The sequence below is a fragment of the Scomber scombrus genome, chromosome 5 (assembly GCF_963691925.1).
Source record: "Scomber scombrus chromosome 5, fScoSco1.1, whole genome shotgun sequence".
NCBI lineage: Eukaryota > Metazoa > Chordata > Actinopteri > Scombriformes > Scombridae > Scomber > Scomber scombrus.
The window spans coordinates 2,648,506-2,662,685 of NC_084974.1; the positions used below are offsets into that span (position 1 = coordinate 2,648,506).

The 14,180-nt window shown below is 41.2% G+C and overlaps 1 protein-coding gene across 1 annotated transcript in view; it reads left to right on the plus strand.

The window, feature by feature from the left end:
- Positions 1-14,180, plus strand: part of bcas3 (BCAS3 microtubule associated cell migration factor) — a 363,376-nt gene that overhangs the window by 120,666 nt on the left and 228,530 nt on the right. The window contains exons 20-22 of the mRNA XM_062419168.1: positions 6,994-7,094; positions 12,114-12,310; positions 12,625-12,722. Coding sequence (XP_062275152.1) covers positions 6,994-7,094; positions 12,114-12,310; positions 12,625-12,722 — 396 coding nt within the window. The remainder of the gene's footprint in view (positions 1-6,993; positions 7,095-12,113; positions 12,311-12,624; positions 12,723-14,180) is intronic.

Here is a 14,180-nt window from a genome sequence, read left to right on the forward strand (position 1 = left end):
AGACCTTTCCAGTCAGCAGCCATAACATTTCCTTTCTCAAAGTCTTAAGAGAAATATATTTCTCCCATGTCATATCCACTGAGGCCTGTCAGAAACAAGCAGAGTTCTTCTGTTAGGCGCTGCACCTTAAATCCATCCTTTTGCAAACCACGCTGCACGGCTGCTTTGGAGCATGCTAGCACAATGCTATAAGATGCCACACTCAGACCAATTAGCTGACACCCACAACTCACTCTAATTCAATAACAAGTACAGAGCAATGAGCTCTTTAGGTTGCCGTCTCAAAGGCCAAATCGCCAATACGCAGAGTGCACACGGATGGCCACACACAGAATCAGTCCACCCCCTGGAATAGACTGGCGTTTTGAGCTGACTCCATAATTATAAACACACAAAATCTGTAATTAGCTCTTTTAGCCCTCCAGGGCAAGTAGTAGCTGTGTTTACCCTAATCTCTGTACTCGTCTCTGTTGACTTCTGCAGTGCTCCAGGTCTAACTGGTAGGATATTTTCTCAAATTAGTGCTAATGGTCTCTCCTAGTGTCAGAGCAATGAGGGCGCTTTGGAGTGACGGGCACAGGCGTCAGCTTATTCCACCATTCTCTCTGCCAGCATGGGCAGTGGAACTGGCTGCATAATGAGAGAGATTCATTGCATTAACATTTACATCCAATTAGTTATAGCCAGATAACACCGCCGTGTCTCTTTATTCTCCAAACCAACCAAGTGTGAACCAACGCAAGGCCAAGAAGCTATAAACATAATTGTTCGGCCCTCAACCCACTTCTTGTGCTCCTGCCATTTTCCCTCCGGGCCAGTGTCCTATACACCACCGCAACCACCGCCGACTGAGTTGATCTTGGAGTGCCACCTTCCATTTCTGCGCTTTGCACCCGAGCGCAAGACTCTCAACATCCTGTTTCTCAGCATGGGTCCCCTTGCCAGCCCTCTCCTCTGCTGTTTCCTCCAGGGCTTGGCAGCGCTACGGAGAAGTGATCCAGGAGAAAGAGTCGATTTGACCGTAGGATGAATTACAACACAGCCATACGCCTCTTGTCCAGCCGCCTTTTTCTGAGCACAAAGATCAGGCCGCTGCATCGTAAACTGAACAGACAGACAGTTCTTATGTGCAGAACATATTGTGCAATGTAGGTCTAATTTACATTGCCTATATAACCGTCGCAAGAGTGAACAGATAGCCAGACGGGGAAATGAGATGATTCCAATAACATCATTTTCCCTTGTAGTCAGGAACCAAGAAAGGACTGAAAACTGGCAAAGAATAAGGAAAATAACTCTCCATAAATACCCGCTGTAGCTAATTGTCTACCAAACAGAGTATGTCTCTGGAAAGGTGGTGCAAGGCGAAGAGGTGGCAGTGCTTGATTGACAGGCCATGGTCTCCAGTCTCGTGGCTCTATATTGGATGACCCAGGCTGATTAAAAATGCAGTATGCAGGGAAAGAAATAGGAAGGGCTGGGGTCAGGCCAGACCGGAGCCTCCAGGACGGGATGATAAAAGGCAGCGGTGGCGCCACTTCATGGTCACTATCTCCACCTGTCCATCTGTAGCAGCTACTGGCAGCACTCAGCCCCTGCAGAGGAAGGCAACGAGCAGCGGTGCCTTAGAGAGATAAGGGAAAAAGAGACACGCATTATACAGTATACTCACAAACAGAGGAGACGCTGTAGTACGATCTGGCTTAATAAAAGTAGACTCAAGCCAAGTTTTTAGTGTTTGGGGAATCCTTCATTTGGGATGAGGTAGAATGACAGGAATGCTGTTTTTCTAAAGACTTGCCATTAGTCGATTAGCCGAGTAAATGTAAAAGGATCCTTTATCAATCACCCAAAGGTGTTAGAGCTGGGTAATAACAGAATGACTGCTCTAATCCTTGTTAAAACAGTGTCCATACTTTGATGGATGTGAGGTTTCCACACCATCTTTAGTTGCATTCAGACTTTTTCTTTGCATCAGTTTTTTTTTCCACATATGCTTTTTTTCTGGTGGATATTTATCTAGTTGTCTGCAGTATGTTTTCCGACACCTCTTCCCCTCGCCGCAAAGTTGCTCTGAAGCAAACAAGCCGGTGAATAATTTACCACCTGGATTTCTGGATGGCTCCTTTGAGTGTGGCGATGATAGCAGCAAAGGGAGGCTATGCTTTTTGGCCCTGGACCTCTCCTCCCTACCTGTCATATAATGTGCTAATTGTGGAGACTGACTGACTGGCTTTCCCGGCTTCTCTCTTGGGACTTTGAGGCCCATGACAGGCCAGCCACAGTTGCCTCGTCAATAGATCTAATTGCTCCGAGAGAGAGAGGCCAGAGTGAAGGCTTTGGAGCATCAGGCGTTTGGTAAAGAGAAGCCATGGCGCCATGACTGGGTCAGTAATCAAAGAGAGGCAGAGAAAGGATGGGGTAAGTGTAGCGCTGGCTGAATGAAGGAACTGTCAGTCAAATATGCCTTGAATGATATATAATGACTAAGCTATCCCAGTCTGACAGTATGCCAGCACCTATCTGCCAGGGTACTACTCAAAAGAGGAAAGTGAGAAGAGAGGAAAGTGAGAAGAGAGACAGGTGGAGCAATCGAGCGGGATGCTTGCAAGTGAAACGTCTGATGACCAAGTGCAGCGGGTCAAAGTAGAAGAGAGGAGAAAATAAATAACTAACAAAATGATGAACCTTTAAAAACACAAACGTAAGAGATAAAGGTGAACAGAGCAGATGGTCCCAAACAAGACGGCTATCCTCTGTCCACTGTGCAGCCAGCTCCCCAGATCTATCAGATTGTTAGCCCCTTATCTATCCCTGGAGATCGGCCTGTCCGGCCCCTGGCCCCAGGCCCCGGGAGGTCGGGCTACATCAATACCTAGGCAGCCTTTGTTCTTGTTCTGACTCCCTGCTTCACTGCTCTGGCTAACAGGCCACTGGCTACCAGCCCTCAGCACAGCAAAACACCACTCTCTCCACAGTCAATAAAGACTGAGACACTGACAACTCTGTTCCATGACAGTGTAGGGGAGATTGGTTTTCTGGTTATGTGGGTATGCAAGCACATAATCATCAGGGTGTTTATTAAAGGAACCACCCAAAAAAACAAATTGGAATTCAGTCATTATTGTAGGTTGGCTGGAAATCATGTATTTTATCCATTACAGTTTATTATACAGCTTATCTTTGAGATCAACCATCACAAGCTAATAGTTTGTGAGTAACAGCTCTACTGATTGATTGGCAGCTTAAGTATTATTTTTCCTCCATGTTGGCCAGACAGAAATCTTATAAAAAATATATAGCCAGCTCTTTCAAATATTTTACATACTGACACCATTAAGAAAATATAATGTAGATTGTATATCAATAATTAACCCAAAATATGAAGCTTATTGCTCTTTAAATTTTAATTAAAATTAGTAGAACTGATCCTCAAGCAAAGTTCCAAAAACTAAATTGGACAGTATTGTTTAACATGTAGAAATACAGCATGTATGTATATTTTTCTAAAGTAATTGTGACAGTATTTGAGGATGTCTGTTTTTGAATCATCCTGAAAATGAAATATTTTACAGCAATTTTCCTGATTGATTTGCGATGGGCAAATACACCCAGAGAAGTTAGATAATGGCGATTGATTATGATTATGGCATATCATGATATCCTGATAGTATATGTCAATGGACTAAATTTCTGAGACTTTTAAGTATGAACTAATTATTCTCATGATTGTCGTGACAAATGATTAAATAATTGTTGTAAATCAGTGTTTTGGCCAATCTGACGGCCTGTCCAACTCATGAATCTTCTATTCTGACCGGCCTTCTTAGATCATATCTCATCTTCCTCATGATACCTGAAGCAACAAACTTCTTAACATTTGCAGTCCAAGAATGCATATTTGTGGGAACATTGTGACATAATTGTGGAGAAAATATCTCACACATTCATCTAGATTTCTATTGCTGAATTGATGCATATCCTGTTCCATTATTTGGTCATTTCCAAGTCTTGACACTACACTAGACTCACTTATTCTGATCTTTCTTTACATCTGCCAATAACAAAACAGAGCCATTTCTAATGTGCATTTAGCCATACATTCAGACTCCTTTCTTGAGTGTGGTGCAATAAGTTTGCACATAAAAAATGTGCTGTCTGTGAAATTGCATTGACGTTCTGTCTCTTAAGAGCCTGTAATGAGTGTTGTAAAAGCAGAAGGCCGAGTGGCTGACTAGCCGGACACTAAGATGGGTAGATATGACTGGAACAGCCGGGGTCAGTCTGGCTCCTGACATGCACACTAACACATGCAGACACGCACACACACACACACACACACACACACAGAGGACTGTCTCTTTGCTTGACCCATGGGGATGACCACTAGCTCCCCTCACCGGAGCCTGGCCTGTGACTCTGGCCATTGAAAGCCCCCGCCCCTCCCAACCCCTACCCTCCTACAGGAAACCTGATCTAGCAAGCTCACCAACTGCTTCAGAACATCAATAATTAATTAGGGAACAGCTATTGGCCCCAAGGGTCAGAGAGCAAAAGGAGAGAGAGAGAGAGAAAGAGAGAGAGGCAGTGGGAGTGAAGGAAGGGGTAGGAAATAGAGGAGTCGTGATTTTGTTTAATAAGTAACACAACACAGGCTTTGTTCTTCTCTCTTCCATTCGACATGAGAAACCTTCCCTTCTCTTTCTCTCTCTCTCTCTCTGTCTCTCTCTCTCTGTCTCTCTATCTGTCTCTCTGTCTCTCTTTCTCTCTCTCTCTCTCTCTCTCTCTCTCTCTCTCTCTCTCTCTCTCTCTCTCTCTCTTTCTCTGCCTCTGTATCTCTAGTTTTCCTCTATCCATGGTATGGGTCATTAAAGGGTCAGCTCTCCAGATCTCCAAAATTTCTCCCCCCCAAAAAAAAAAAATACAACAACATAAAAACATATTTATTTACTAGTGCTATTAAGCCATTCATGGATTTCAGCCTCCTCCCAGTACAATGGATGGGAATGGAAGTCCTTTTTGTTGCTTACAATTATTATTATTATTGTTATTTAACAATGGCACATCAGCAGCACGTTTGACGTCGTCTGACTCCCGATTAGTTTCTACACCAATTCACTTCCATATTTCAGTCATTAATAAATGTGTAAATGTAGAATGTATTATATTTATTTATTGATAAAAAAAAAAGACATTCACTGTAAACTTTGTATAGAATATGAAGAATACAGCATGTTTTAAGGGTGATTTTTCTTTTTTATAAACAGGTCGATTTTTTTGCATTTGCATTTATAAAAAAATATATATATCAGCTGCAAAAAACAAAAAGAAAAAAACATTTTATTTACATGTTTGTGTACTGTGGGTCACATTAGGAAAGGTCGAGCTAAAGGAAATGTGTATAGGGTGTTTTTACAGTTCTCAAATGAAAATAATGGGTCAAATTTGACCCTGAACAGAATGTAAGAGTTAAGTCACTTATCAACATTCAATGGTTCAAGCTTCTCAACTATGCTGCATTTATTTATCTTATGTTATAGTAACATTAATGTGTTTTGATCAGACTCACCAAACATGTTATTTTTCACAGTTTGAGTTTTTGGAAAAAAAATAATCTAGATATTAACTGATAAGAAACATATTTATTAGCTTAAGCTCTAGTTGTATGTATGTAACTGTATTCCTGATGTGAAAACACATGTGATCAGAATGATTAAATTGTTTTAGTGCATCGAAATTATTAAAACATGCACAGCACATGCACAAAATTATATTTAGCTTTTTTTTTTTTATGCTGAAATGAATATTTGATTCCAGTGTCCAGTCATAGAGCAGGTGTGAAGGTATTTTGAAGATAATTCCTATCTGATTAATAGAACATTTGAGAATCTAATCCCTCCAAACATAACTTTCTTTTTTTCCCCATTTTCATTATACATAAACACACCAAACACTACTCCAGAAGCAGGTGTAATAAATATGCATAGTCCATAATGTGTGAGTTGGGGTGCTGGGTGGTGGAGGGGGGGGTCACACGACATTAGTTAAAGAGGTGTCAAACACCGAACTGCCTCCGTTCCAGGGGCGGGGGGATGCGTGAACACCTGGCATATGTGAGTGTGCGGATAAAGACGGGAGCGCCTCCTGTGCTCCAGATGTGAACTTGACAAGTTTATTAGCCATTCCTGTGTTAAACAAACCCCCATCCCCGAGGTGGGAGACAGAGAAAGGACTGATTCTACACATTAGGCCTCATTCTCCACGCCTGCTTATTCAAGCCTGCAAGAGCCCCATCTGTCTCTGGCGCTCTCTCTCTGTCACTCTCTCTAACACACACACATACACACACACTTTCTCTCTCACACACACACACACACACACTTTACTGTACACTTGCTTTTTCAAACACACTGGCACGCACCCATATGCCCATGTGAGAGAAAGATACACATGATTTTTTTCCCCGTTTTATTTCTCTCATATACTCACCATTTTTTGATATTAGACATAAAAATTTGATCTGATTAAGTTATTCATAAAATTTAAAGTAATTCTACTTAATTACAGGTGAATTATCAGGCTGCATGTATTAATATTGGCTGTAAGAAACTATATCAGATAAAGCCTGATGAGCCAAACCCACTTTAATAACTAGTTGTCACTTATCATTTTCTCTCACAAGCTGTAAATGTGTTAATGGTAAATAGTTAATGGTAATATGTGATTCAGATTTGACTTACTGATAGCCCTCTCTGCTAGCTGCTGTAATGTCACATTTCATAAAGTTGGTGCTTTTCCCCTTTACAAGAATATCATTATGTTAAAGGCGATGGTTGCTTTCATTCTACAGATTCTTTTCTGTGAGAGAATTGGCAAATTTGATGATCTTTTATGAATTATTGGCTATTTTCAGCTTGGAAATGTCAATGTCAGCATAGTTATTTGTTTTTTTTTTATTTATTTATTTGTGTTTATCTGTGTGTGTTCTCTCAGCAATGCCCCCGGGGAGTCCAGGGCCAATCACACGTCACGAGTCATCAGACAGCCTGGCGTCTGACCAAAGCGGACAGGACGACGAGGAGTGGCTCTCTCAGGTTAGACCTTTACCTTGACCAGCATTACAGTGACATTTAGTTAGTCTGTGCCAATCAGACATGACAGACATTATCTGTCAATCAGTGACGTGACACCTACAGTTCAGTTGTTGTGGTCTGAGTCATAGCTGGCTGTGTTGATTTGCTGAAAGAAATCTGATGCTATCTGGACTGAACTGTAGAAGAAAATGCTTGAGAGATTGTAACTGTGATTGCCCCGTTTTATATCTTTGTTTTCCTTACACTAAAAGGCTCGGGGCCTTGTGTTGTGTTTTTGTAGTGATTGATTTGAAGTTTAAGTCCCTTATATGGAAATCTGCTGTTTCCTTTCCGGATTGGGGAAACTGCGTCTGAAATTTTCTGTAAGTGTACGAAACTGAGTCCAACATTCATACCATTTTCTCTCAGTGATTGAGCAGCTGTGCGGACGTGAGGAAGTAAACAGAGTTTGAACTTTTTAATTCTTTAGGCAGCTATTTCATCCATCACTTTTCACATTTACAATCAAGTGCAATGCTATGGAAACCTTCCAGGAGAAATTATCTAAAAATGCGCTAATCCCATTAAACACGTTTGATTTTCGACGTCATTCCTTCTTTTCTACTATAACCAGTTTAACAACTCAGTTTTCAAGGTGACCTGCTTCCATCCTGAGGGAAAGGTTTAGAGCTAGAGCTTACTCCATTAATCAATATTTGTATGTAAACAATGGATTGTTTCACTGTTATATTCACATTGACAAACAGAGAATTTTACACCTATCTCTGCAGCTCCCCTCAGCTCTACAGAGCTTTTTTAGCTTTTAAGCCTCTTTTGCATTTGGTGGTCTGGGCCAACAACTTTCTCATTAGTGTTGTTTCCAGCAACAGTAGGCATCTGTTTTCAGCAACATAAAAAAATTTTAAAAAGTCATCATTGATTAACCCACTGGATGCTACCTGTCACAGACTTCTGTTAGTACAATGTGTACCCTATGTATTTACTTGTGTACTGAGCACATTTTGACATGTTAGCGTTGTCTTAAATCAAACATGGCCGTTGCCCACATAGGCTACTGGAAATGATGATTAGCTAGTTAGCAAGCTAGTGTCAGCAAGCTAGTGTTAGCATTTGCGTCATCGTTTGTGGTACCAAATCATTACAGATTGCTAAATGAACCCAATAAACCTACTGATGGCTTTTATGTGATAAAGATACATCAGTGTTAATCATAGTTACAACCAGAGCGGTAGGATAGAACATTTAAGATGATTTATTCCATTTAAGGCTCTGGTTACAACGTCCTCTGCCGCCATTCCAGTTTGAAAAGTGGTCCCTCCCTTTCCGCTACAGAGCCAAGATGGCTACCGTTGAGGGTGAGAAGTGTCCATACTTCCACACTCAACTTTTTGACTGTTTTGAGCACCATCCGGGTACACATAGTGGACTGCATTTGTCCATGCTTCTCATGTTGAATGCACTTAAGCACTCAAAATATCAAGTTAAGTACAAAAGTACAGTTAGCAACTAGCTAATAGCATAGCATTTTGCAACTTAAGAGACAGATATTTCCTCCAAGAGTTTGTGACCAAAACAGAAACAAAACAAGAGCCAATGTTTGACTTAACAGAACAGAAATTCGACTCCAAAAGAATGTTTCTGTTGCTTCAGGTCAGGGAACTGTTTGCTAACACATTAGCCATGATGCTTTATTAGCTGATAGTAAATCAATAGAATAATTGAACTTGGCACAATTTTAACAATTCTCCTAAATTCTAACTTTGAGAATTTGGGAGGACATAACTGCCTTGTGGTTGGGACATGCCATTCTAACTTGAACATGATCTTGTTCTTTTACATTTGCACACAGTTATTATTCTGTTTCTTTGGCTATTGCTCAATCATATAAGATTACTAACTTCAATTACATCTTCGTGAGTTGTAGCAAAGTTTTCACAATATTTGGTCGAGACATGTTAGAAAAATCATGTCCGGTACACGCATCCAGGTCTTTTCAGCTTGGTTAACCCTCGTAGCACTCATCTCTGCTGTCGGCAGGTAACCCACTACACTTTCACCATCAATAATTCCACTGCATACATAATTGATTGGCTAAAATGCACCCCACTTAGCTTGCAGAAGCCGCGGTTCGTATCTGCCATGATAGTTTGCCAGGAGCAAAACTATCCATTGCACTAAGGTGGATTTTTGGCGACTTCCTGTCAGAGCAGTGGTAGTGATGCATTTGCTTTAGTGGTTGTTGGAGATGTAACAGTAACAGTACAGGTCTCCATATCCTAACAACAACCCAAGCTGCTCTGGAGGTAACTCTTGAACAAACTATTAATGAATTTAGGATAAAAAGAGCCAACCAAAATGAAACATGGGATCAGAGTAGTTTGTTTTTATTCCGGTCCCTCCAAACATATCACATGCAGCCTGCTGGGTTGAGAAATGCTAAATACATATAGGCTAGATTGAATTAGAGGCTAAGTACTGCCTCGCGGATTTCATTATAGCATATCAGTGTCCTTCATTAGATTATCAGCGGACATTTTGGCGTTGGATTGGGATTTAGGATTGATCGGCCATCCCTTAATGAAATGTGAGGTTTGTGACCCTCCATGTCAGTGCTTCAGCTTGCTGCAGCATTGTGCCATTTGCTGCCTATCAGTGTTAGTTGCTGCTCTGCTAGCTGTCAGGCAATGACAGCCTCGGGTCTCTAAATTACCTGAGGCATGAGGTCAGTTTTGATGTGATGGAGAGGGTGTGACATGGGTGGGTGGTTAAATTGTTCAAGATTCCAGGAGTCCATTGCATTATTTCATGGAATACAAATGTGCTCTAGGCAACTGTGCATTTTGTCCTCAATTATAGATTATTGATTGTTCCTTGTCAATGTGTAAAATGTTTTATGTTGCATGTTTCGTTTTGTCTTTCTAAACATTTATTGATGGGTTTTTTCTCATGTTCCTCATTGTTTAAAATGACAAAAGTTTATTACAAAATTATTACAAATATTGGAGACAGACAAGAAGAACAAGTGAGAGTGAAACGGCCATACGTGGTTTTAAATTAGCTTGGAAAAAAAATATTGCGACACTGTTAAAAAAATATGAAGTACAGCTGTTGGTAATCTTCTGTTAAATGCAATTCATTCATTGTAAGATTCCTAATTAATGCCTAAGCAGAATGACCAGAACTAAGCCGAAAGGTACTCAACTTGTACACTTGTCCTGTCATAAAGATAGTACACAAGCTATGTGGTGGTAAAAGGGAAAAGATGAAAGAGATGCCTGGTGAAAAAAACGAATATATTTCGTATAGTTGATGTCTCCCTTATTTGGAACCTGTCTTTGCGTATATTAGGTATTATGTCTGATATATTAAATTTACAGATACACCACTGTAGTGACCTTTGGTGTCAGTTGCCTACACTAACAGGACATGAGATTAAGAACATTAAGAACAAATTGTGACTGTGAATCTATCAGAATAAGTAATACAGTTTTAATATATATTGAATATGTGCTTTTCAGTTTGGATACCAACATCTGGAACTCAATCCGATGGTAGAACCTGAAAGGGGATGACTCCAACAATTTTGTATTTGTACCTTTCTGAAACGGACATTTCATGCAACCACTGGCCAGGTGTTCACCTGACAAGTCAGACCTCACTTTTTTGTCCGTACAGTTGAGTGCAATATCATGTATATGTTTGAATAGAAGACTCTGATTTGCTATCCTCATTTGAACAAATGATCGTGTTGAGACTGACATTGGATAATACTGTAGGCTGTAAAGGCAAAGCAGAGTTAACGTCATCATCTCTGTCTGGCGAGACAGCGAGGGAAGTGAGGCGGCGGGGGGTTGGGAGCTGCCACTGGACTGTAACATCTGGACCTTCCAACCCACTGCAAAGAGAGCACACTGGCAACTGTTAAGCTCTGCGGCTAGGCGTGACATTGATGGTGTTAACTGGCAAAGCACACACACACACACACACACACAGACACACACACACACACACACACAAAGTGACAATCCTCCTCCCTTCTTCTGTGGCCTAATTTGCACAGCTGTGACAGCCCACATAGATCTAAATGTGTATGTTCATATATATATGTGTATAAATAGTGACACACACAGAAATTAGGAGCGCAAGTGCTCAGTCTTGTCAGGGATGTTGGCACCTGGCAACCGGAGTGAAGAGAGAGGGACTGTGAGCTTAGAGATGGGCTGAGGTGAGAGATGAACACGTACATGAATAAAGATAATGAAATGTGAACAGTGAGACACAGTGAGATGTGTTAAGTGCTGCAGGGAGTTGAGAAGTCAGACTTAGCGTGGGAGAGTAGTGAAAAGTGGGAGTCTAAGGCAGGAAATGGTTAGTCAGTGAATTGAAGGCGAAGAGGAGATGGAGACCGGAGGAGGCAGTGATAGTCCGATGTTTATGAGTCACCCACTCCGTAGCTCTTTGCCTTCCTACTCTCAGCCAACATTAGTGCCACTCAGCTCAGGCGTCCGTGGACTGCCTGCCATGCCAGCGCCATCTTTGACTCCCACTAGGCCTCACTTCAGCCTTGCTGCCACACCGTTGCTAGTATCACACTTCTTATTAACCCTCCGGGAAGACTCCCCGTCATGCCACCAGCTCTCCCAACACACACGACAGTGACGAGTTCTGACATCGTCGTCAGAGCACAGCGAGCTTTTAGTTGGATGTCATGTAGCTGAGTTCATCTGAATCCTGTGTGGGGTGTTTGAGCACCATAAGCACACACATCGATGCCAAACCGCCATGTCCAACCCACTGATGATTCCTCCCCAAACAAGCTGCCAGTGCTCCGTCCTGCTGATGCATCACTAGTGGAGTTTAGACATATCTAAACAGCCATACAGATGTTTTGTATTTGAACCTGCTGATAGCCATCATTCACCACTTCTATCCTTTTTCTGCCCAAAAAATTAAACAGAGTTTTGTCGGAGACTGTCACTTCTTCTCTGTCTTCACCATACTCTACCTTTCTGTTCTCAGGTGGAGATCGTGACCCATACAGGGCCCCACCGGCGCCTGTGGATGGGCCCCCAGTTTCAGTTTAAGACCATCCACCCTTCAGGTCAGACCACGGTCATCTCATCCTCCTCCTCGGTGCTTCAGTCCCAAGGCCCCACTGATGTCCAGCAGCCTCTCTTGGACTTCGACACGGACGACCTGGACCTCCACAGTCTCAGGTACCTACAGGAGCAACAAGTTGAGCTGCACTGGCCTAGATCTTGTTGTAGAACTACACATTAAACAAACTTAGTCTGAGAATTAGGAGGTGTTAACTCTAATTTCCCAAACGTTAACCTAATAAGAGCATGTATAAGAGTTATAGTCCTATAATCATAGACTTCACCATAATTATCCCTCTCTGCCTGTAGGCAGCCTTACACTTAATCACTGGAACAATAACCCAAACCTGCTTCTATGAGTTCTTGGGACCAGTTGAAAACAGTCTTAGGCCCTAATATCTGGCTGGATATGTATTCTCATGTGTATTTAGGATCCAGCCGGTGCGCTCAGAGCCAGTCAGCATGCCCGGCTCATCACGGCTGGTGGCTGATCGTCGAGGACAGTCCAACATCATGGATCCGGGATCTGGTAGGAGACTTCACTGAATTCTTTTTACTTACTTTCTTACACCACCTGTGCTGCTCTGTGTGATACACCTTTTTACTGTTTCACTCTCCTGCATCTACTTCACTGACGTCTGTCATTGTCTGAAGAAGTCTCGTTTCCTGCTGATTCATACGGGTTTCTGTTTTCTTTGTCATATTTACTTCTTATTACTGTTGCATCATTTTGAGACTGTCAGTCTCTGTTGTGGTGCTGTCTCTTTGGTTCATATTAATGTTTGAGTGATGCTTACATACATCTTCTGTATACCCCAATTCTACATTATGAAATATCACACTAAATCAGTTAACTCCATGTTGCAAGTGTAGTTGGTGTTGTTTGCTCATTTTTCTCTGCTAGACAGTTACTCTTCCACTTTCTACTATCAAAAAAACTGATGCCAAATGCTGATCAAAAAAACAAACTGAAAGCAAAAATCAGACAAAAAGATCCACATTCTGCATTTAGTTTAAGAGAGCTACATGGATCTCCCTGGGATTTTCATCAGGCATTGTCAAATGACATGCAGCATAATTCAAACCTTTGAACTAATATGTATTTGCAACATGTTGAACCTGCACTTCGAAATGTGTTGGTTGAACCTTGTTAATGGGAGAATATAAGAGGCCTTGCAGAAGTTGTTTGAAGAGATAGAAGACAAAAAGATCCACATTCTGCATTTTAATTTAACATGGATCAGGTGTTGTCAAATGACATACCTCATAATTCAAACCTTTATTTAAACTCAAAGAGGTTGCCCTCATTTACAATAATGTCCAGTTACAAACACGTTGAAATTGAAGAACTCTATCAACCATATTTACTGATCATTAAAGCCTAAGGGTTAGAATAATGAACTTGTTGTTTAATGTTTAATGAACTTGACTAAAATGATAACTGTAGTGGACAGTTAGAGTAGCAGCTCTACTCTGCTTCAAGTATCATTAACCTTCCTGATTGGAAGGACTAAAGTTACTATGGAGGAACACTTGCTTGTCTGTGTAGACTAAATCCAGTAGTTCATTTATAAAGGAATATAAATGAAGATTTGGGGAGGTGGTTCCGTTGGTCAGTTAAGCCTCAGTACAGTCCCTGATATTTACAAAGGAGCTGTCAATGAATTTGCTGTTTCTGTTTTTGACGACTTAATACACATTTTAATACAAACACTACATCTGCATCTCCATAAAACATGTTCTAACAAACTTCATTTTACATAGAAACATAATGTGAGAAAAGAAAGCACAAATCCATTATTTTTTATGTCTATACTGTGCATGTATATAACTATTCTAACTACTATGACTTCAGTTATTGTTGGAATGAAATCAGAATGAGTTTCCTCGTGAAGATATTTGCTTTCCTTTGTCTCTCCCTGGCACACTTCCATTCAAGTGGATTAAGATTAGTCAGGCCTTTGACACCATTCACCACCTTTCCTTC